The following is a 25,796-nucleotide window of genomic DNA, read 5'->3' on the forward strand; positions in this document are numbered from 1 at the left end:
TTGGAACTTCATTGGGAGTTTTGTTTTTGATGAGTGTTTTCTAGACAAATATGACAAAATCATATTTAGTTATGGCATAATGGTCTGCACAACACCCATGTGCAAACTGGTTATCACTGCAAACTACAGAGCTGAGAAAAATCTTTTATATTCAAGCCACTGAGTCTGAAAGACTTTTCTATAGTATACTTTGCACCAGCTTTACATCTATATATTTCAGGTAGTCACAAAAGATCTCTCCATTTGACATCTTCAGGCCAAATGCTTTTGCCTCAAACACGAAGATGGTGATATAAACCCTGAGAAAGGCATAGCAGTAACACAGACTCAGAATACAGACTAGAATCATGGAACCTTCAGCATCTACAAAGTAACAGTTAGCAAATTCAAAGAAATCATTTGCTCATTCAGGACTTGGACAACTGTCCAACATAGAGATTTTATCATGACAATCATCTCAAACAAGATTAGCAAATTCAATTTTTTCTGGATTGAATTTCTGACAATCAGAGATCATTTAAGCCTCTAAATGAGCACATGCACTGAACTGAGTCAAACTATTGAAATGATATGTGCTATTACTAGTTTTCTCTTTTACCTCACCAGGGACTTTAAGAAGCAGCGCCTTTTCTATTATTCTTATTGCCGCTGTATATTACAAATTTGACTATCTGCTTTTGAGATCATAATTCTTCATTGTGAAAGAAAACTGTCCCAACAGAATGATCTTAAAAAGAAAGACTATAAAGATTAAACTCTCTCTGTTCTACAATGAGCAAATAGATAATACCATGAAGAAAAATGATGGGAGATAGAAGTACTGGGCAATTTAGGGCCATACCACTTAACTTCCTACCATCCTGAGTAGAATGTGAGTAATAAATACCCCGTGATCAGAAATACCTTTCTTCTTATAAAACACTCAAATTATAGCAATATTCAAAAGAAAAAAATTATGTTTCCTTTTGCAAAATCCTCTTATACACATCAAAGCAAAAGCATGTTGTAGAATCCTACCTGTTGTATCAAGACCTCTCAGTTGCCCATGAACTCGATGAATGTTTAACTTGGCTGCAATCTCTTTGCCTTTTTCTGCTCCAGCATTTGATCTGAGAGATCCAGATGACTGAGGCTGCATCTTGGTGGCATGGACATACCTATCAAAATTTGTTGTTCTACCAGGCTCTGCACTGTTTGAAGTCTCTTCAACCACACCTCTTAATGAAAAAAAAAAAAAAAAAAAAAAGAGTTATGATAGTTAACATTTAAATATACAGTTTAGTAAAAACATTTAACTAGTTTTTAAAAACCATTCTATTGTTCTATTTAAACTGATATTAGTAACAAATTCTTCAGTGTTTACTGAAAGACAGTATGAATAAAAACAGTAGAAACTTTTTAAAACCTACTTTGCTAATCTACAGTCAGATTTGAAATTCCAGTATTAGTTTTGAATTTCAACATCACAATTTTTCAAAAACATATTAAAAAGATGATTACGTTTTGCTTTTACATTCAGCAAGATAATCATGATTCCAATCAAAAAAACCTTTTTTACCTGTTCATACGAACTTGAGTGGTAATTCTGTCGAAACACAGTGCTACCAGGGAAACATGTGTCACACTTCTACTAGGAGCTGTACTTGGAGATTCTTCCACTGAGGCTTGTAACAAACATAAGTTCACCTAACACACAAAATGTCAAAAATTTCAGAGTTGAAAAGTAAAAATTTATCACTTAAATGTAAGATATACAGGAGTATGAGAAACAACTATAAGGAATGGCATATATATGTGTTTGAGAGTCATGAAAGCAAAGCTTGTAAATATAGACTCCCATAAAATAATATTTAAATTCTTAGAGGATGGATGTGAAATATTTTAGAACTATTCCCCAACATTCTGCTTAAGCAAACTATTACATTTACTTCTTTAACTAGATCATCAAGGAAACAAAATGCATATTTTTGATATTACAATCTATTCTACCACCATTCAGTTCAATGACTATAAATGATAAAAACCACCAAAACATTCCCTATTAGGAAAATTTTTAATGTATTAAACTATTACCTTTGGTATGCTAACATTAGCTTGAAGACCTTTAATTGTTACATTATCTTGCTTCATTATATTTGTCTGTGCTTGTCCTTGGTTAGTCATTCCTATGGTAGTGTGCTCAGTTTTTGTTCCTCTAATATCTTGTTTGGAAGATAGCTAAAAAGATTGAAAGTACAATTATTATTTCACAGACCTTTCACAATTCCCATATCATCTACAATAGAAATATGGTATTCACTGTGTTCCTTTATACCCATCCATGTGTCAGTTCCATCTAGTTTAGCACCGCTACATTTTAATAAATATTTTAGAAGCCTATTTAATACATACTATAGTTATATAGCCTATCTCTTACAGAGCCAATGTCATATAAAGACTATTTAGAGACATCCATCTATTCCAATTTAAATGGCAAATAAAGTTTTAACATTCGTTTTTTTCAAGTTTGGATATTATGTAAATGTGAAGAACACTCAATTTGTCACACTCACTGAGTAAAAAGTTCTTACATTTTCTGAGAAGGTGGTCTTGCTATTTTGGACAGCTTCCCTCAGGACTTTGACATGGAGATCATCTACGATTGCAGCTGGATGTCGAGTACTAGCATAATGAACCATTGCTTCAATGTATCTGAGGGAAGAAAAACAGTTAATGAAAAATTTTACTAGCACTTAATACTATGATCTAGTTTATCTTAACTATTCCAATATGCTCCACTCTAGATTTTATTTAAGTTTGCTTTATCTCGCTAGATAGAATATAACCTCCTTGCAGGACAGAGAATATGTTATTTCCCCTTAGTCCCTTCATTAACTAGATAGTAGTATGACTATCAAACTTAGTAATTAGTTTCTGGGTATTTGATCATTTTATGCCTATCAGTCCAAGAAAAGGTAGAAAATATAATGCAATATAATTATTATAATATTGCAATATTTAATTATCTAGGCTAAAAAAGTAACAAGTAACACAGATCTTTTTAAACTTATTTTCATTTTTGTTGAATCAAAATAGCCATCAACATTCGTTCTTTTTTTTTTTTTTTTTTTCTTTTCTTTTTTAGGGCTGCAACTGCGGCATATGGAAGTTCCCAGACTAGGGGGTTGAACTGGAACTGCAGCTGCCGCCCTACACTATAGCCACAGCAATGCAGGAGCCGAAACACATCTGCAACTTAAGCCACAGCTTTCAGCAATACCAGATCCTTACCCCACTGAGAAAGGCCAGGGATTGAACCCACATCCTCATGGATACTAGCTGGGCTTTTAACCCACTGAACCACAATGGGAACTCCAGCATTCTTTTTTATGAAAATACTATATCACATATACTAACCGTATTACATACATTTATCATTTTATAAAAATACCTGTCTAAAGCTTCAGCCACTAGGGGAGTCAGAACAATATCAACAGTTCCTTTTACTTCAACTATGGCTGTTGTCCTGGTCTGAGAGACTGGTTGATCCAAGGTCCACTCTTCTGTTAACGTTTCATCATCGGTGTTATCAACAGCTTTCTTTTCCAGAGGAGTATATGGTGTACTATACAGTTTAACAAGTATATATTAAAAAGAGCATGATAAAAATAAAGTTGGAGCTTCCTTAAGATGACTGACTCTTACACTTATTTCAACTAAAAATTTCACAAAAGTGGACTAGATATAATAGCCCCAAATATTTTTTTTAAGGACAAGATAAATGTAGCACTAAAATGCAAACTAATCAAAGATGATTAATATGTGAAATGATAAAAAAAACTTTTTGATATATTTACCTCATTGGTTTTTCCAAAAATATAAAAATTACTGAATTCTTATTAGTTTCCAATTTTCATATGCCAAGTTATGGTTTGCAAAGTATGTCTCAAAGAAATGCTATGGACTGCTTGTATATGTAAAGTCACAAAAGACAAGAAAGTTGAATTATTTGGGAAAATTTCTTCATAAAATAAAAACTACAGTCAAATAGAGTGGTTATTCCTCAGAATAAAAATTCTGTATGTCTCATAATCAGGACTGACTTTAAACTTCAAAAGGATATAATTTTTACTTACTTTGAAGTTGATCCTGAAAGTTGCATTCCTCTATCTAGTAAAGAGTTAGCTGTGAGTCCCTGTTTGATAACCTAGAATATAAAACATTACTTACAGCCTAGAAATTTAATAATTATTCTCTAATTTTATGCTATGAAGTGATATTTGCAAATATCCAAATTACTTGTTTATGTGATTCTGATATATATAAATATTTAACAGACAAATTGAAAAAAATCATAGAAAACACTCAATTAGCAATTTCATTTTCTGATCATTCAGACAAATGACAGAGCAGGTTATGAGGATTGAGTAATGAGAGTAAAAGACTATTCAACTAAAGCTTAAAAAGCAAGTGTTTCAAATGTCTTTGCTTCATAGTTCCTTTTTCATTAGGCTTTTCTAAGCTAATTTTAGAGGCATGTAGCACAATCAACTTTTAAGTAGGAAAGAATCCCGGAGTAACCTTAAATTATAGGAAAAATTGTACTTTATATCCATAAAAGATAATAAATAATGCACTTCAATACTCAAACTGAACCCCTTTAAATGCTAGATTTAATGAAGCATTAAGTAATGAAGCATTATTTAGATTTAATGAAGAAAAGTAACTTTGTATTCTGTTTTTGCAGTTATCTAAAGATATGAACTCCTTGATTATTTTCTCCAGAGATTTGACTGTCTAATCAAACTGAATTTACTGAAAATACTAAAGTAATTCTAACCTCTCACAGCAGTTCTAACCTCTATTCTACATAGCAAGTAACACTCGGTTTTATCCTGGAACATTCATTTACCAACATATTTTCACATGGAATAAAGATATCATTTAAAAATTTGGGGGGAGTTCCCATTGTGGCTCAGCAGGTTAAGAACCCGACTACTATCCATGAGGATGTGGGTTTGACCCCTGGCCTTGCTCAGTGGTTAGGGATCCAGCATTGCCACAAGCTGCGGCATAGGTCACAGATGTGGCTTGGATCTGGCCTTGTTATGGCTGTGGCACAGGCTGGCAGCTGTAGCTCTGATTCAACCCCTAATCTGGGAACTTCCGTATGCCACAGGTGCAGCCCTAAAAAGAAAAATAAAAAATTAAAAAATTAAAAACTTAGACAAGAAATGGATACAATCTTAAAACATTTGTAACTGTCACTAACGTTTCTTTCTTCCTCAATACATATTACTCAAAATGCATATATCTGTAAGAATAGCCCATTCCATTTATCACATTCCCATCATTACCTAAATCCAAGCCCATTATCTATTGCACAGGTTTCTGCAACAGCCTTCAAGGTGATCAACCCACTTCCTCCTTGCTTAATAACAATTAAATTCTACTTAGTAGCCAAAGTACATGAGATCACATTGTATTTCCTTAAAACTCTCATGAATTTCCTAATGAAATTAAAGTAAAATTCTAACTACTGATAGTCTGGTCTATAAGTCCTTAATGACCTGGCCCTTGTTTAGGTCTTTAGCTTCATCATGTGCAAGGCTCCCTGCTAACTCACTATGTCTCATGCACAGTGACTTCTTTTCCACTTTAGAATTTTAGCTAAAGTCTGATGCCTGTATCCTGAATGCAGTATCCCCAAGTCTTCCCATTCTCAATTCCTCTTCATTCCTTTAAGTTTCAGTTTAAATATTACCTCCTGATAGTCCTTTCATGTCAGTACAATCTAGGTAGTTCCACCCACCATTATTGTCTATCCCGACATCCTCTGATTATAGGACGTCTCAATCTGTAATCAGACACTGTACTTATCCATTTATCCATTTATGCCTGTATTCCACCCTTCAACTATAAGCTCCGTCCATTTCCCTTATTACTGAATATGAAATGCTTGGCATACAGTAGTATATAATAAATATCTGAATTTAAAATGAGTATAAGACACAGACACACACACAAAGTATATACCACATAAGATTCCTGAATTATCAGTCAGTTCCATGAAATTTTATATGCTCAATTTTGGCCGTTAAAACCTAAAAAGTTATCTTAAAAATTCATATTTTTATTTATTTATTTTTTGCTTTTTAGTGCCATAGCTGCGGCATATGGACATTCCCAGGCTAGGCGTTGAATGGGAGCTAGAGCTGCCGGCCTACACCACAGCCACAGCAATGCCAGATCCCAGTTGCATCTGTGACCTAAACCACAGCTCAGGACAACACCATATCCTTAACCCACTGAGCAAAGCTAGGGATCGAACCCATATCCTCATGGATACTAGTCAGATTTGTTTCCGCTGCACCACAATGGGCACTTTCTAAATTTATAATTTTATAAAAATGTTTTTATGTTGGCTAGTGTCATTAAATTTGACATATTTTTAGTTTTCCTTAAAAAAAGCTTTTTATAGAATACATTACAGAAACGGATAATAACCAAGTCATATTGAATTATAAGATCTCATATATCAGGTATGCAGAAATGGATTTCCATAAACACATTTATGGTTTAACATAAAAAACACCAACTATTAAAAACAATTTCAAAATTTACTTTTAAGACACAGAAAACATGAATTTACAGAGACTTGATCCTTATCTTAAAAAGTATAAATAATGAAGACAGACTATACATTGTTAATATTGTGACAATCAAGTCTGAAACTTTTTTTTTTTTTTTTTTTTTTGGTCTTTTTGCTATTAAGTGGGCAGCTCTCGCGGCATATGGAGGTTCCCAGGCTAGGGGTCGAATCAGAGCTATAGCTGCCAGCCTATGCCAGAGCCACAGCAACGCAGGATCCGAGCCGCATCTGTGACCTACACCACACACAGCTCACGGCAGCGCCGGATCCTTAACCCACTGAGCAAGGGCAGGGATCGAACCCGCAACCTCATGGTTCGTAGTCGGATTCGTTAACCACTGCGCCATGATGGGAACTCCTGAAACTATTTCTCAATTTTATTTTATTACTACTTTTTCTTTTTTGGCTGCACTCTCGGCATATGGAAGTTTCTGGGCCAGGGAATGAATCTGAGCCACAACTGCAACCTACGTCACAGCTGCAGCAACCCTGGATCCTTAACCCACTGTGCTGGGAGGAAATCAAACACCAGATCATTAACTCAGCATACCACAGTGGGAACTCTAAAACTATTCCTCAATTTTATATGCTTAGATTTATAATACTCATCAATAACCCTGAGGTCTACTGTCATACATGAAACCATGACTTTAGGAATTCTAGTTTTCAGAAAGGTAGCAAAATGACAGTATTTTTTTAAACTTCTTAAAAATCAATTTTCTTAAATACACTTATCAGTGGAAACTAATGGTTTGGCTTATACCTTAAAAGTTGGAACAGAAAGTTGTTCAAATGATGACGAACTTTCTTCACTGGTTGGTGTATCCAGATCGAGGGGACGATGCAATGAGGATTTAGAGGTTCTTTTGTTGGTTGGATGCTTCACTGACCAGTTAATTACCTGGAATTGTGTAAGATAAGTCTGATAGCAATTCATCACAGGTTGTTGAGAAGTAATCTGTTCGCTCTCCACTGTTTTCTCATTTTCTACAACATACAGATGCTCTATAACATTATCTTCTCCACCTAATGCAGAAACAAAGGAAGCCTGGGAAGGATGAGTTTTGAACGGCAGCGTGCGGGGATCTTGAATGCTTTCTCCGTGGCCAGTAAGTGGTCCCTCTACGCTGTGATATATGGAACCCCTACTGTAATCAATCTGCTGGGCTTGCTTTTTCTTCTTTTTTCTACCTGGATAAGTTCCAGGGCCTTCATCACTGCTAATGGGCTCAAATTCTTCAGCTGCGGAAAAGTAGGCTTCACTGTCAGCCATTGACATGCTGGAATCCATTGATCGATACTGATGAAATGAATTTGAGTCTGCTGACGGTGTGTATGGAAATGAACCAAAACTTCTTCTCTGTTTTGGCGAGTCTAGTACATTCTCATCACTTCGAGAGACATCGCTACTAAACTGGACTCCAACTGTAACAGGCTGCTTGTCCCCATAAAAAGCAGCAGTAAGGCTCTTGGTACTTCCAAGTCGGGTAGAACATACAGAGGCTTGTCGTTTCAAGGGAGATCTCAGAGGAGATTGACCTACTGACTTATCCTGAGTATTAGGAGACACAGGGCTGTTTCCTGAAATTTCTGTAGGAATACTAAAACAGAAAGCAAAACTATTACTATTAATTGCACATCATATAATTCTCTCTATACATAGAAGTATTAAAATAAATAGAAGTAATTACAAAATCTTTTCTGTAATCTCAACCATTTGTTATAAAGAAAATGTAAAATTTTACATTAAAATATCCACACAAAGTAGCGAAATAGTACAGAGAACAAAAACCTGAGGGTCAGCAACATTTAACAAATGGCAGACCATCAGAGGAAGAGAAAGAAGGGGTGGGGGTAAGGAAAACAGAGGATATGGAAATAGCAACTGAGAAGGAATAGACAAGGAGATGGGAGGACTCTGAAATGTGCTATCCAGTCTAGAGGAAAGTGTGTTTCTCTAGTAGTCAACTATTAAGGTGCCAAGAGAAGGACCAAAAAATATTCGCTACACTGGAAAAATAACATGCAAATGTTAGTAATGGTTCACAGTGAGTAGTGGGATGACAAGTCATTTTTTATTATACTCTTCTGTGTTTTCCTAACATCTGGAATGAATACATATGTATTATTTTAATAATCAGAAAAACAGCAAATGGATTTTAAAAATAAATTCAGGACAAGAAAAAATTTTCTACAATAGGTGAATTGAGAGAAGTTTTTCTTGTTACAATTTTAAACACATATAATCCTATTATGATCAGGTCTCTAAGTCTAATTGAATACTGACCTTACTTGGCCATCATCTCTTTTCGCACCATGCAAGAATTCTTTTTGAACCAAATGGTCATCAGCAACTGAAGAGGGACTCTCCTTTTCACCAGCCAATAAAGGCTGTGCAGCACTAGAACTACTTGTCTCTTCTGAGGAAGAGGATGAGCTATGAGATCGTAATGGTACTTGAAGACTAAGGTGCTGAGTTTTTCTCTCTACTTCTATTCCTACTGATTTGTTTTCCCATTCTTTCCTCTTCAAGCCATTCACATTTCCTAAACAAATAAACAGTACGTTACATAAACATGATAATTTCAGCAATTATAAAAGCAATTTCTAAAAATATGAGAACTCAACCTAACTTTTATCTTTTAAGTATATAATCACTTTTTTTTTCTTTTTTTAGGACCACACCTGCGGCATATGGAAGTTCCAAGCCTAGAGGTTGACAGATATAATTATTTGCATAAGCATAATTAACTTCAAATAAAAATATGCTAAACCCTATGGAAAGTATGAATCCAGAGTCCACAGTGAATTGTTTCTTCTTCTTAACTATTTATATGAAAAATTTCAAACTTAGAAAACTTTAAAGAGTGGTATAAAGCCACTAAAAATCTTTTATTTGAAATTACCTGTTTCAAACATTTTGCCCTATGTATTCTATTTATTATAAAAGACATAATACTTTTTGAACCATATGAGCATAATCGTAGGCTTTTACCCTAAATACTTAAACATTTATATTTCCTAAGAATAATACAAAACCACAATATAATTATTAACTTGTAATATTTGGTGTTTATTACCATGCTATTGTTTTATCTACCATGTGCTTTCCAATTTTCTCAACTGACCCCATAAGGTCCTTGAAAATACCTCTGATGTCTCCAGGACAAGATCCAATCTAGGATGGTTTATTATTCAGCATTCAGCTGTCAATCTAGAACATTTCCTCAGCCTTTTATCATAGCCCTGTGATGGTGTCATGAAAATTGGAAGGTGGAGGGATAAAATGAGAGTTCTAAGGCTGCTTAGATACAAAAAAATAGCTACTGCCCTACTTTCCTCTCTTCCAGCCATCCTTGTGCTACCCAATAAAGAAGAACCTGCTAGTAGGAGAAAACATCTTCCCAAGCATAAGACAGTTCTGGATGGAACTTAAGGGGCAAGAAGACTTAAGAACTTACAATATAAGTAATATTATTTGCTTCCACTACCACAAAGGTAAAAGCTGGAACAATAGTCAGTAGAAAAATGTGTTTGATTCACTTCTAAGTGATAGGAAACTACCATTCACTGACGTTCCAAGGAAATTCTTAGTTCTACCAATATGCCCCCCTTGACTCTATCCTGACACTGTACATCTATAACTGGTTCTGGAAAACTCAACAATCTGAAAGTAAGGTACCTATGTAGGGATTAATTCCAATCTTCACTTCACAAGAAACTTACTCCCGAGAGAATCACTAGGAGACACAAACACTCCGTATTATTCATTATAAGAATTATAATGGGGTTTCTTTTGTTCACTGTAAGAGAATTTGCTATTTTCCACCTTTTATACCATGTATAAATTCTCTGTAGACTGTCTTGACTTTTTGATGGCTAAATTTTTATCTGCAATTTAGAAAATCAAGCAAAGTCTTTATAAGTAGGGGCAGCTATAGTATTGTGCAGAGAACTAAAGTGGCTTTGATGACCCTGATTCTAGTTTCTGTTCAGCCATATAAGTGACTGTGTGCATTTGTGCAACTCAGTCTCCGTGATGAACCTTAGTTACTATAAATAGGGCAAATAAAGAACTCACATGGTAGCTTGGGGATGAAATAAGAAATGCCTATGAAAACCTTTAAAAACAAACATTCAAATGTGAAAAGTAATACCATAAAAAGACAGCTAAGTTAAATTTTATTTAACATGTTTCTTGTCCTTTAAATGTAAAGAAGTTTTGGTATTTGCTGATTTTATAAGAAAATCTGCTCTTATTCTGGTAAAACTATTGAAGTCAAGCAACCTTAAAATAACATAGATTCAATGAGAAACCATTTAAACACATATTTGGCATATGTAATAGTCCAGCTCTTTTCTATAAGAGCTCCTGATACATGGGAAATCAACCCAATAAATTCTTAAAGTTAAAACTACTGCTTTCCTATCTGTCTTTCTACTGACAAAAGGCAGAGCTAAGTCAACGTTTTTTGTTTTTGAATGGATCAAGGGGAAAAGGCTAAATATTGGCGAAATATCAAGACTTTTCTACTGTATTTCACTTAATGAAAGCATGACAACTTAATTGTAGGAAAACACAACTAAGACCCAAAAGAAAATGCATTTCTGAAGTCTCTGGAGAAAAGACACTAGATAAATATAAATCTAATATACCTAAAGCCACCATTCACTGCTCATACCAAATTCATGTGTTGGCAAAGTTATCCTACAGGCTCTAAGAAAGACATTTCTCTTCTTGACATGTACAGTTTTAATGATAAGAAGAATATTTTGCAGAAGTAGTTGATAGCATGAGGGCCAAGAGTATAAATATTTCTCTTGATAAATCTGTCCTATAAAAGTAAACCAGTAAAACAACTGTTACCTCAAAGCACAGCTATTCCTAAGTATACCTCTGGAATCTGGGTTCTAGGGAAATGATAGATAAGAAACTATTTAGAATAAGTTGGGCCAAGAAAAATCACTCATGTTTACAACAGGAGATGTGAAAAGTACATCTACTTTTGCCTTGTGCTAGTTTTGTCTGGCTTTAGTTAAATCACCTGCAAAACAAGGAAAGATTATACCAAACCATACCTATATGACTGCTCAAAAAACTGAGTTGAACAAACAAGCTTAAACACTGAACTTCTCTCAGAGGAGCAAAAGGACAAAGATAGTAAAAGTTTAGCATAACTGACAACACATTACCATCCACAATTTTGGGAACTTCTTTAGTAATAATCCATTCTCCAGGCTGTAGCAGAGACTGTCCGTAATACATATCAGACTCCGCACTTGTACTTGAAAATGCAGAGCTACTGGAAGGTGTCAATTCTTCAAGTTTGAAGAAATCTAGGCCAGTTACTGTGCCACCAAAGAATCTACAGCCACCAAGACAACCACACTTGTTCCGACACCTCTTATTCTTCAGGGTATCATCTGGCCACAAAAACCACAACCTAAACAGAAGCCCAAAATGAAACAAACAAAAGAACAACATAGCAAAACCTCATGAGAAACTTTTGGGAGGATAATCAGTTAAATATAAAGTTAATGGATAATATTTTTAAAAGACAAATTAAACACAAAAGTTTTATTTTTACTGTAGAATGTCTTTTTTATTATTTTACCTTTCTAAGAGGAAAAAACAACAGTCTCACCATGGTGAGATGAAAAATGAAAACAAGTAGGAAAAAAAATGAGATATACAACATACATCTAAAAACAAAAAAGAGCTAAAAAAGAAGCATATATAAAATTAAGACATTTAAATCCAGTTTAAAAACAGCAGTAAACATTCAAAAGAACTAAAAATTAAACACTAATCTAAAAGATACATAAAATTATTAGTACATATTATGCTTAATAGATAATTTATTCCCTTTAGCATTTCAGAGCCTATTTCACATGGTAAATTTAGTATACCAAAATATCATAAATATGGGGCAAGAAATTATTTCTCAACAAAATCAAAATAATGCATTTTAGAAAATAATAATTTTAGAAAAAACATATAATAATTTTGTAATAAGAACTCTGAATTAAGTATTCAGAATTAAGACAATAAGAGTAAATATCTGTAAAATTCATCAGGCCCAGTGATTAATCTACATATGAAACTATCAGCATTTATTATCTCTTCTTTCTTAAAAAAATATTATATAAATCTGGGAAATTTATCTTTATTCCTTTTTTTTTTTTTTTTTACTTCTTTGGTGCTTTTTTTTTTTTTTAAGGGCCACAATTGCGGCACATGGAAGTTCCCAAGCTAAGGGTTGAATCATATTTGCAGCTGTTGGCCTATGCCACAGTCACAGCCATGCCAGATCTGAGCCTTGTCTACAACCTACACTTGCAACTTACACTGCAAGGTTGTGACAACGTTGCATCATTTAACTCACTGAGCTAGGCCAGGGACTAAACTCTCATACTCATGGATATTAGTTGGATACTTAACCTGCTGGGCCACAAAAGGAACTTTCCCCCTTTTTTTTTTTAAACTTTAAATAATAAAACCTCATTTTTGCACTTCATTTTTCTATGCATTTTTCACACACCTTATCTCACTGGACCCTTGAGACTCTCACAAGAAGACAGACAGGTATTACCATTTTCATTTTACATTCATTCATTTATATTTCTTGAACCTACCTATTATGTGTCTGTATCATGTTAGGCAAAGCTGATACAGTCTTATCCATATAAAACTTACAGAGGCAAAGACAATGCCATAAACAAGAATACCTAATCATAAATTACAGTAAGTGCTCTGAGGTAAAGAAGAGGGTGTTGTGACAAGAAAACAGGGGCAATCTTTTAAAAAATAGTATTCAAGATGTGAAATATGAGATGGAATGAATATATCAAGTTAGAAGAGCAACATCGGTCTAGAGAAGACAGAAGGGAAAATATACATGTATAACATATAAAAAGCACCCGATGCAAACTGTGGGAAAGATTTTATGTGCAAAAATGGTTCTCTTGCTATGATTTATGAGAAATTTAGAAACAACCTACATATTTAATATAAGGGCAAATGCTAAAAAAGCATAATATACTTTGTGGGTGTACTACCATTTGTTTAAAAGGAACTTTTCACTCCAACAGCTGCATCCAGTGAAGAACTGTCATAGCCCCTCCAAACTCCCTTCTTCTGTAAAAGCAAGCCCCTCTTCTCTGTTCTCCAGGCTTTCCTATGGTTCATCACAGTTTGCTTGTCCCAAATTGCCATTCTCTGGTATTCCCAAATAAACCCCTTGTGCTGGCTTAAATAGATAAATAAATGAATGAATAAATAAATAAATAAACAAAAAACTGGCTCTCTTGGTTTTTGGGGGGATTTTTTTTTTGGCCAGGATCACAGCATACGGAAGTTTGCAGGCCAATGACTGAATCCAAGCCACAGCTACAACATACACCACAGCTGTGGCAACGTCTGAAGCTTAATCCACTGTTCCAGGCAAGGGATCAAACCTGGGCCAATGCAGAGACAACGCTGGATCCTTAATCTGTTGAGGTTCAGCAGGAATTCCTCTCTTGTTTTTTTGTTTTTTTTTTTAAAGGGCAACATTATATACATGCAGAATTTTAAACTGTAAATACAGGATGATTTTAAGTATAAGAAAAATACACTAAAAATACTGGAAAAATGTAACAAATTCAGTGTGGTAGGATTACGATAATTATTTTCCTTTATTTAATAGTTTTATCTTTTTAAAATAAGCTTCATAAACTTATAATGGAGGAGACGGGGATGGAAAAAGTCATACCGTCATTTTTAAACAGATGTGATTCAGTAAGAGGCTTTGGTAAGTTTTTGAAAAGCAGACATAGGAGTTCCCTCATGGCTCTGCAGGTTAAGGATCCAGTGTTGTCACTACTGTGGTTCCAGTTACAGCTGTGGCACAGATTCAATCCCTAGCCCAGGAACTTATACATGCCCAAGGTGTGGCCAAAAAAATAAATAAATAAAAGAGAGCACCAATTCATTTAAAAACAAATTATTAAAAAAAGCAGTATAATTTCTTAAGGACCATTTCTTAAGGTTTAGGTACATTCAATCTTCCCTGCAGCTGTGAAAGTGTACAAAAGATGGAGTTTTGTAGAATAAATGCTGATTAGCGATGGTGTTTACTAGAAATGATGAAAGTAGAGAACTGTGGTGAGAGAGAAAGGGGTGTAGTGATTTACAAAATGTTATTTGGGGATCAGTAATTTAAATCTGTTTCACTGTTTTTTTGTTTTGTTTTTGGTTTTTGGTTTTTTTAGGGCCACACCTACAGCAGATGGAAGTTCCCAGCCTAGGGGTCAAATGAGAGCTGTAGCTGTCAGTCTACACCACAGCAGCACCAGATCTGAGCCATGTCTGCGACCTACACAGCAGCTCACGGAAATACCAGATTTTTAACCCACTGAGAGAGGCCAGAGATTGAACCCTATCCTCCTGGATACTGGTCAGGTTGGTTACCGCTGAGCCACAATGGGAACTCCTTGTTTCACTGCCGACATACACAGCATGGACTTAGAAAGAAATCAGAAAATAATGTTTTTTCCAGCAACCACACCATTATCAGAGATGATGTATATACAATGTAATTATTTAGGTATCAGGTCCTTATATATTGGTTGAGGTATACACCAGCCTTTCTTTAAGATGTTATTATTCCACTCCTACCAGTGGAATTTCCTTTATAATTATCTAGTAACTTTTATCTGAATTTAAGACTACTATCATTCTTAAATTTCACTCACCTTTTAGTTCTGGTATCATGAGTCACTAAGAAATGTCTTTGTGCTTCATGTTTAGAATGATGATCAGCAGCTAATGCAATATCAACAGTAATAAGTCCTAAGTTGGCTGACCCAGCTTCAAGCCAATAGGCCCTCCGTAGTACTGCAGGCTGAAGTCCAACTCTGGAATTATTCAATTGTTCAATGTACTGTCTCACTTGAAAATCCTGAATTGCAGCACTTATTCCTTCCCCGACGGACTGATTGTGGAGATTACAGTTTGCAACCCGAATTGCACCCATCTAAAGTTGAATGAAGGAAATGGAACAAAACTATAGTTCCTGTATTTTTAAGCAACATACAATAAACTAGAAAGTAGCTAATTATTTCAAATTGCATGAAAAATAGAAGAAAGGGGAAAAGGGAAATAGAAAATATAAATGCAAAGAATAAAAATAAACATTTAATTAAAGAAAGAGGATTAAAAATAAAAGAACAAAAGTTTAAAGGAAAATTAGAGGAGGAGCAAAGAAAAGTTAGAAGAGTAGGAAGTAATGAAATCACAGAATCTTAACTAGGCTTAATTTTATTTTATTTTTATTTATTTTTTGTCTTTTTAGGGCTGCACTTGCGGCATATGGAGGTTCCCAGGCTAGGAGTCGAATCAGAACTGGAGCTGCTGGCCTACGCCAAAGCCACAGCAACACAGGATCTGAGCCGTGTCTGTGACCTACACCACAGCTCATAGCAATGCCGGATCCTTAGTCCACTGAGCGAGGCCAGGGATTGAACCCATGTCGTCATGGATGCTAGTCAGGTTCGTTGACTGCTGAGCCACGACGAGAACTCCACAAGGCTTAGTTTTAAACAATAACCCTTAAAGCAGAGGTGGCAAACAAATGTTTTCAGGAACCAGGCATTTATTATAAATGAATAAAGCCTAAAGGCATTATTACCAAAATCAAATCTTTTGAAAAACTTGCGTTCCTGCCATAAAAGAAACCTACTAGTTCATATCCTTGCCATAAGCAAAGTTATAACAATTAAGTTAGAGCAAAAAAAGTCAAGAAAGAATGCCTTAAAAAGAAAATACTAGAAGATAAATGGATGAGTAAAAACATAGAAAGCTAGCTCCTAGAATTTTATTCTTGTCATTCTCTGAGATGACAAGCTATAAATATGTGTTTTCTTTCAAGAAATGGAGGCTTGGTTTGGTAAAAGGAAAAAAGAATTACACTGGTCAAGAAATAAATGTGTACCTTTATATTTGTAGCACAGCCATGCTCCACAATATAAATATCAGCTCCATCTACTGCTAAACGAGTCATAGTATATTTCAAATCATCTGAAGTTGGACAAGGCCCAGGAATACAACTCAACTAAAATGAAAAGGGATTGAACATTTAATTCTTTATCATCAATTCATTATTGTAATACTTAAATCTGCTTATTTAAATAAATAAAATTCTGGTTATGTGTATATTTTAAGAAATCGAATTTTATTTTATAATTATGTATATTTATGATTAGATATATTTATAATGATACATGAAATAATCAGCAATTAAAGTCTTACCAATTAGAAAACCAGTAAGTAACCATGTGCCATTTTTATTCAAAAGTGGCAAGTGGCAATACCAAACTGACAGAGTATATATATAACTTGTTATTGGGACACAAAAAGAACAGCCAAAAATCAACTGATATACAATGTCACAGGCTTGTAAGAACTGTATAGGAGTTTAAAGTTGTAAGATTTTCATAAGAGTATTCCATATTCCTTACACACACATGTGCACACACAGGCACCTTTTTACACACATCCACAAATACACGACCTGTAAGTTTTATGATGCTATATAGGAAAATCCATTTATTTTTGTTTTACTCCCAAAACATATATTTGGTTGTGATTAGGTTCAAAGAAAACATACACATCACCAACTTCAATGTGGGAAATGACAGCCCTGAACAAATCACCAGCCCAATAGCATGTACCCTGTTCATCAATGGCAGAGTCAGGAGTAGAAGGCAGATGTCTTTGCGTGATTCTCAGTACTCTACGCTAATATATTTCCTCTACACAAAATAGACCTAAAGAAAACCCTCTTGGAGTTTCCACTGTGCCACAACGGAAATGAATCCAACTAGTATCATGAGCAGGCAGGTTTGATCCCTGGCCTTGATCAGTGGGTGGGGGATCTGGCATAGCTGTGGCTGCGGAGTAGGACGGTAGCTGTAGCTCCGATTAAGCCCCTAGCCTGGGAACTTCCATATGCCGCGACTGCGGCCCTAAAAAGCAAAAAACAAAAAGCAAAAAACAAACAAACAAAAAAAAACCCTGATCTAAAATGACAGAAAGCATATCAGCTGTTGCCTGGAATAGTGGCTGACAGCAAAGCGTAACTAGAGAATTTTCTAAGGTGACAGAAATGTTTTAGATCTTGACTGGTGGTAATGGTTATAACAGTATATGTAACATTTGTCAAAACTCAAAGTGTGCAATTTTAAAAGGGTGTATTTATTGTATGCAAATTATGCTTTAATAAAGTTGATTTTTTAACATTACAATGCAACTTACAATCTTTGAGTATTAGAGAGAGAGAGACATGACTACAAGCATGTACCAATTATCCACAAGAAACTAATAACTAAGGAACTTGGTCTCTAGAGCCCGGCTATGTGTTTATAACAAGAAAAAAATAATTTTATCACCAATTACAGTTGTTTCCTTTATTATTGGTAAATAAGCATGGGTTACAGATTTTTTTAGACAAATTAAAAGCACTATGAATTACTTTCAATTCACATTAACATAACAGCAAAGAAATATAGCTTGTATAACACAAGAGAAAGAAAAGACATGGAAAAAAACTAGAAAGAAAAACCAAATTTTAGTGATGGCTATCTCTATGCTATAGAATTAGGGTAAGTTATTTTTCTTTTTTGAACCTGTCATGTTTTTCAGGTTATTTGAAGTGAGTATAACCGGGAAAAAAAAAAAAAAAGCACTCCACCACAAATTCATAAGGAATAGTATAGTATTTACCGCAAAATAACATTCTGCATCTCATTTACCACTATACATGCATTTAGGAATTACCATCTACTTTTTACAACCTTTTTAAGGTACTGTAATGACCCTTAGTCACGGCAGTACCATGCTGTGGAAAGCGTTTGGAATCAGGAAACTTAGCAAATGCCCAAAATTAATCACATTATAGGAGAACAGGTTTCAGAAGGGTCTGCAAAGAATGTCACATAATTAATTTAACCTTATTCTTTCTTCAATTTCTAAATCTTTTACATAAATACACAGCCATATCCATATCCCAAAGAGTTAGTGTAATAATGCAACAAGACATGAATGTTAACAGTAAAAAGGTAAGAGATATGTTTTAATATCTCCATTTACTTGTGAATGTATATCTCAATAATTACTTTGTATTTTAGATATTTACAACAAATAGTTATGAATTTGCAAAGTAAAGTAATTACTTGAAAAAAATGTACTTTGTTATTTACTAGATGTAATGTGTGTATGATTTAAAGCCAGCATCTCAATCTTTCGTTTTGAAAAAAATATTTCTAATACTACTAACATATTTGTTAACATACCTTGGATTCACAGAACCGACGATCAATTCCATGCTGACATACTATTACTGATTTTGGTCTTTCCAATTCATATTCCCGACATACCACATGAAAAACAAACGTCTGTCCCCACTCCAAGAGACAAGCCAGCTACAAATAAGCCAGGACAGGTTGACAACACTGTTAGCATTCTAAAGAAGTGTTCAGTGTTCAAAAACTTATCACGAATATTAATACAGCTTTAAAGAACCCCAACAGTGCCTTATACCTGCTACATAATTTCCTTGCTAGCCAATATCGTAATTTTTATACCATGATATCATGTATAAGCCTGTGCTACTTTTAATTTGTGAATGACAAAATGCACTGCCAAAATGAAAACTCATTTCAACTGAAAAATTCAACTTTGGCATCTTCTTAAGCAAGTACTTTTCTTCACGGTTACATCTTGCTTTCTACACGACTAACTGGAATCCTTTGCACAGAAAAGCACCTAAAATTTTCTACCTAATAATAAACCAAGCTTTGAAGTAAATTCGTATCTATAAAGCTACAATTTTGAAAAAACAAGTATTTTGAAGAGTAAAGCACTTCTATGTAATTGAAGCTTAAGTATATACTAGATCTACATCAAATCTCAAGTTTAAAAAATTAATCTTAGAATTGATTAGAATTGTTTACAATACAGACATGAGTAAATACTTCAAAATGTATATAATTTAATCTCTCAGAGAACATGAATTTTACTTTTAAAACATGCAGAGATAGAATAAATATGAAAAGTGCCTATAGATTCATGAATCTTGCAGGAAACAATGATGCCAAGATTCTACTGAAGAAGAAAGAAAAATGTTTCATCTTCTGATAAGGGCAGCTTATATGAGATTATGGAAGTCCTTAGATTAGAAGAATTCTGTCCAGTCTTGGGGGGGTCAGTATGGCTTCATTGCATGCTTATTAGGGAACAAGCTGTTTTGTTATGCATTTCAGTTTTTACTTGTATATTTAAAGACAGAAAATGACAGATAAGAAGACAGTTGTGAAGCCAGTGAGCACTGACTATTTGTACACATCCATTATTATCTATTTCTTTTCATTCATTTTTATATAAAATATCCCTTTTCAATTCCATTCATTTTCCTATTTCTAAAATCTTAATTTTTGCTTCCCTCCAACAATTTCTTTCAGGTATATAAGCTATCTAGAGTCTTTTTTCAGCTGTTTGTAGCCACTACCTACCTCCAAATTGTATGTGTTTCACACACAACCTGTAATGTTTTGTTAAAAAATGAGTATATATATTTCTACCACGTTCCAGTCTTTGAAATGCCAATTACGAAATACACATTACAAATACAGGCATACCTCATGGTTACAGTGTGTCTGATTCCAGACCATGCTAACAAAATCTGTAATGCAAATATCACTATAAAGCAAATCACACATTTTCAGTTTTTCAGTGCATGTAAAAATTATGTTTACACTATTCTGTAGCCTATCAAGTGTGCAATAGCATTATGTATAAAAAACCAAAACTTTAGAAGTTCCCGTAGTGGCTCAGTGGTTAACGAACCCAACTAGCATCCATGAGGATGAGGGTTTGATTCCTGGCCTGTTCAGTGGGTTGAAGATCTGGCCTTGCCATGAGCTGTGATGTAGGTTGCAGACCTTGGATCCTGCATTGCTGTAGCTGTGATGTAGGCTGCCAGCTACAGTTCTGATTCGACCCCTAGCCTGGGAACCTCCATATGCCGCAGGTGCAGCCTTAAAAAGCAAACAAAAACAAAAACAAAAAAACTTTATTGCTAAAAAAAAATGCTAATCTGAGCCTTCAGTGAGTCATAATCTTTTAACAACAGTAGCATTAAAGATTACTAATCAAAGATCATCATAAAAAATAACTTGAGGAGTTCCCATCGCGGTGCAGTGGTTAACAAATCCGACTAAGAACCATGAGGTTGCGGGTTCGATCCCTGCCCTTGCTCAGTGGGTTAACGATCCGGCATTGCCATGAGCTGTGGTGTGGGTCACAGACATGGCTTGGATCCCCCGTTGCTGTGGTTCTGGCGTAGGCTGGCAGCTATAGCTCCGATTGGACCCCTAGCCTGGGAACCTCCATATGCTGCGGGAATGACCCAAGAAATGGCAAAAAGACAAAACAAACAAACAAACAAACAAAAAAAAAATTGAAAAAGTTTGAAATATTGTAAGAATTACCAAAATGTGACAAAGGCACACAAATTGAGCAAATATTGTCAGAAAAATGGTGCCAACAGACGTATTTGCTGGAGGGTTGTCACAAACCTTCAGTTTGTTAAAAAAAAAAAAAAAAAAAAAAACCCACAAAATCTGTGAAGCACAATAAAATGAGGTATGCCTGCATGTGGCTCAACAGGTAAAATATTGCAGTAATGCAGCTTTTCAAATTTCAATGGTTTCTAGAACTAAATACAGTCAGCCCTCTGATATCATAGGCTTCACATCTACAGTTGATTAAATCCTTGGTTGGTTGAATCCATGTATGTAGAACCTGTGGATAGGGAGAGCTGACTGTAACCCTTATGGCCTCCAAGTCTTTTAAAGACTAAGTCAGACAGTGAGGGGGAAGGGGGGCTTATCCAAAAGGATTACAACTTGCACTACAGACCAGATTCACTTACCAATAAATTCATTTTTACTTTTCTAAATTACTATTCACATCACTAAGTGAAGGTACGAATGATAGTCCCTTGCTCTGAGACATGACAAGTAAAAAATCATGCCACCTTAATATCATAAATGCTATTTTCAAATTATACTTAAGAAATACACAAGAAGGTAAAGTTCTTAGAAAATTATTCTATGTACTGGGAAAACAAGATTGTTTCAACAATGGAGAGACAAGTAATACAATTTTAATAATATATAACTTGATTTCCAGAAATTTCTTCCTGAGTTTTTCTCAAAGTCTTCAATTCTTAAAAGTATTATGTAGAATTATAAAACATTACACTTGTCAATTTTATGTAGCCCAGAAAAGTGAACTTGTCTCTGACTCATCTACTGCTATGAAAATTCTGAATGGTAAGTGCAAAGGCAATGAACATTCAAATGGTCATACAACTTATTCCTGGGGAGGTGGGTGAGTAAAAGAAAGTAAATCAGGAGCTAGCACTCGGAGAACATACCTGTGGTGCTGTGACCTTAGCTGTAAGGCTTCCAGCCTGCACATCAATTAGCCATGCATATTCTAAGGAATCACTTCCCAAGGGAAGACCTTCTGCTGAGAACATAGCATGTGCTCGCAGCTGGAGACCTGACAAATTGATGTGACCTTCCCTGAGCACTTCATCCACAGGGGGTCGCTGCTAAAAACAATAATAAGACCATAAGAAGTATAAGAAAAATCAGCATTATAATTTCTGGTTGCTCTTTTTCCCCAGAGACAAATGGTAAAAACATGCTATCTGGAAAATAAGTCTTTGGAATCCACAAGCTTCTAACACAACCTTGTACCTACAAAAGTGTCAGAGTTAAGCTATTTTAGTGACAATATCCATAAGCGCCCAAATGCAAAGCAAGACAGCAAAGTCCTAAAAATAATGCAGATTTCTAATTGGTAACTGCCTCGATGAATAAAATGAAACAAGTATTCTGACTGACAGGGAATTTCAGAGGCCTGTCTTTCATGGAAAGGTAGGAATCATGGTGTTAAAATATTAAAAAGAAGAAATAACATGGAAAACAAAGACCATTAAGACCATAAAACAAAGCACTAGCTTTGTCATCTTTAATAAGGATTTTGAGAATTCCATATATATATTAAAAAGATAATTCATTTTACAGAAAATAATTATAAATTCACAACTAAAAAGGAACACTTCAGAGAGAAAATTTTTAAGACTTACAGAAAGCTAAAGGGTATGCCCTAAAATAGGGCTCAGTGGAACAGCAGTTCCACAGATTGTTATCAGGAACACAAAATCAAGTTTGGTAATGTTCTACCTATCAGTCACTAATTTCTATAGAATCTACTGCCCAATCTCTCACAAATGCACTGAGTTTCTTACAGCTTTACTGCTATCATCCTGGTCCAAAGAATATGACCTCTTGCTGGAACCTCTGCAAAGACTCGCAGCACTCACTTTTACATCTATCTGTTTCATACTCTACAAAACCACCACAGAGATAACTTCTATAAGCTGCAGGCACAGCCAATAAATAAATAAATGAATAAATAAATAGGCAAGTTTTATCATGCTCTTATCTCAAAACAATTACATGTTACTGAAGCATCTCATACCTCTCTTTGCAGCATTTTTTAAGACTTGATATTATTTATCTAATTTTACTATGATAGTCTTTTTGGTGTGTGCATGAAGGCCATCTTACAGGGTTAGTATTTCTTGCTACAAAACAAATTTTGGGCCAGGGGCTGAATCTGAGGGATAGCTACTACCTACATCACAGCTGCAGCAATTCCAGATCCTTAAACCACTGCGCCAAATGGGGGATCAAGCCATACCTCAGCAACCACCTAAGTCACTGCAGAGACAACACTGGATCCTTAACCTACCAAACAACAGGAGGAACTCTCCATAAAGAAGTATTTTTAAGGATAGGGCTAAATCTAATTCATAAGAATTTTTGAAGTCACTTCAAATTGTGACCATAATAACAGTCCTAGAAACTCTCTGATACATTTTTTATTTTCATCTAAGGGCTGTGATAGTATATAAAATCACCTAACTTCTCCAGTATCAGTTATATTTTATCTGATGCAGCCAGGAGGATGGTCAATAAAATCACTTTTGGCACTGAGATTCAATAATTCTCCATACAATGTTTTTGATAGGTTCTTTTGAGCTCAAAAACACATGTGGATCTCGGCCTGGAAAAATCAGTACTGTTTAAATGTCCATACTACCCAAAACAATCTATAGTTTCAATTGGTGATTATTATTTTTTTAATCTAATACCAAAAACAAAGCAATAAGAGCAAAAATAAACAAGTGGAACTACAACAAACTGAAACCTTCTTCATAACAAAGGAAACTATCAACAAAATGAAAAATCAATCCCCAGAATTACTACATGTAGTAAAGTCTTTTGAGAAAACAGTGATTAAAACAGAAGTTGAAGTATCACCAGGTACTCATAAGAAGCCAGAGGTACTCATAAGAAACCAGAAATACTCACTCAAGATTCTCAGAACTTAGCCATAAGTAGATATTTCCCTTTTACCTCTATTAATTTCCTCAACAAACTGAAAAAGGAAATAGGCTTCCTTTCTACACACTCACCTCCCAAAATAAAAAAACAACCAATTCTAATGACCCATTAACTAGAAAGCACAGGACAAGAGTTATTTTTAAAATTTCACATGACAAATTAAGTGTTGTGCAAGTTAAGATCTTTGTTATGACAGAACAGTTCTGGTACAACCACTATGGAGAACAGTATGGAGGTACCCTAGAAAACTATACATAGACCTACCATATTACCCAGCAATTCCACTCTTGGGCATATATCCGGACAAAAGTTTCCTTGAAAAAGACACATGCACCTGCATGTTCCCTGCAACGCTATTCACAATAGCCAAGACATGGAAACAACCTAAAGGTCCATCGACAGGTGACTGGATTAGTTAGATGTGGTATAGATACACAATGGAATACTACTCAGCCATAAAAAAGAACAAAATAATGCCATCTGCGGCAACATGGATAGAACTAGAGACTCTCATACTGAGTGAATTAAGTCAGAAAGAGAAAGACAAATACTACATGATATCACTTATATCTGGAATCTAATATATGGCATAAATGAACCTTTCCATGGAAAAGAAAATCATGGACTTGGGGAATAGACTTGTGGTGGCCAAGGGGGATGGGGAGGGAGTGGGATGGATTGGGAGCTTGGGGTTAAGAGATGCAGACTATTGCCTTTGGAATGGATTAGCAATGAGATCCTGCCATGCAATGGGAACTATATCTAGTCACTCATGATGGAGGATGATAATGTGAGAAAAAAGAATGCATGCATGTATGTGTAACTGGGTCACCATGCTGTACAGTAGAAAAAAAAATAATGTATTGGGGAAATAAAAAAATAAATAAATAAATACAACACATAATCAGAAAAAAAAAAAGAACAGTTCTGTATTTTGATTTTGGTGGCAATTACACAAAAATCTACACATGTGATAAAATGGCACAAAACTATGCACACATATTTTACTAAGATCAATCTGGTTTTGATAATATATCATAATTATGTAAAATATCAACATGGGGAAAACACAGAAACTCTCTTGTACTACCTTTATAACCTCCTGTAAATCTATAATTCCTCTGAAATATAAGTTTTTAAAAAAGAAACATATTCTGAACAAAAATAAGCATACATTAAGCATTAAGTTTTAGCAACTAGATCTCAGCTATATCAAACATATTTATGCATTTATATATAAATACATAATAATTAAACTTTCATGAAGAAAAAATGTAGTTAGTATGGCAAAAGAATGAAAAGAGGAAATATAAGAGGGTAAATAAGATGATCAGTTACTACACAGAATCCACAGTGAGTTCACTGATGATTTGGGGGGTGTCAGATAAATCCTCCTGTTTATAATTTTTAAAATCCATCATATTTCTAAAGCATACAACTTGACTAAAATTAGGGAAGACCCCTAAAGTAATCGTAGATGCCAGGAGAAGCCACTAGCATTAAAAAAAAAATAGTAACGATAATGTAATAATCTACACAGGAATGTAAAATATTCTCATTTGATAAGTGTCATTGGTTCTCTTCCAAAAGATCCCCTGGAATATCTTGAAGGAATTAACCAAATACTTTATAGGTTTGTTAG

The 25,796-nt window shown here is 34.7% G+C and overlaps 1 protein-coding gene across 25 annotated transcripts in view; it reads right to left on the reverse strand.

Annotated features, from left to right (window-relative positions):
* BLTP1 (bridge-like lipid transfer protein family member 1) overlaps window positions 1-25,796 on the reverse strand; it is a 199,021-nt gene that overhangs the window by 111,136 nt on the left and 62,089 nt on the right. For 22 of the 25 annotated variants that reach the window (XM_084972972.1, XM_084972968.1, XM_084972973.1 and 19 more), the window contains exons 23-35: window positions 22,111-22,290; window positions 18,965-19,093; window positions 16,606-16,725; window positions 15,368-15,648; window positions 11,825-12,075; window positions 8,919-9,177; window positions 7,395-8,232; window positions 4,116-4,186; window positions 3,431-3,604; window positions 2,571-2,691; window positions 2,074-2,217; window positions 1,559-1,686; window positions 1,018-1,217 (exon numbers count right to left, since the gene is read on the reverse strand). In XM_084972972.1, the coding sequence (XP_084829098.1) occupies window positions 1,018-1,217; window positions 1,559-1,686; window positions 2,074-2,217; window positions 2,571-2,691; window positions 3,431-3,604; window positions 4,116-4,186; window positions 7,395-8,232; window positions 8,919-9,177; window positions 11,825-12,075; window positions 15,368-15,648; window positions 16,606-16,725; window positions 18,965-19,093; window positions 22,111-22,290 (2,896 nt within the window). The remainder of the gene's footprint in view (window positions 1-1,017; window positions 1,218-1,558; window positions 1,687-2,073; window positions 2,218-2,570; window positions 2,692-3,430; window positions 3,605-4,115; window positions 4,187-7,394; window positions 8,233-8,918; window positions 9,178-11,824; window positions 12,076-15,367; window positions 15,649-16,605; window positions 16,726-18,964; window positions 19,094-22,110; window positions 22,291-25,796) is intronic. The other 3 variants (XM_084972967.1, XM_021101620.2, XM_084972976.1) reach the window with 1 other exon arrangement.

The sequence above is a fragment of the Sus scrofa genome, chromosome 8 (genome assembly GCF_054392235.1).
Source record: "Sus scrofa isolate SSC_HxYL_T2T_F1_AM1 chromosome 8, Sscrofa_HxYL_maternal_Yorkshire_Landrace_v2.0, whole genome shotgun sequence".
Lineage (NCBI taxonomy): Eukaryota > Metazoa > Chordata > Mammalia > Artiodactyla > Suidae > Sus > Sus scrofa.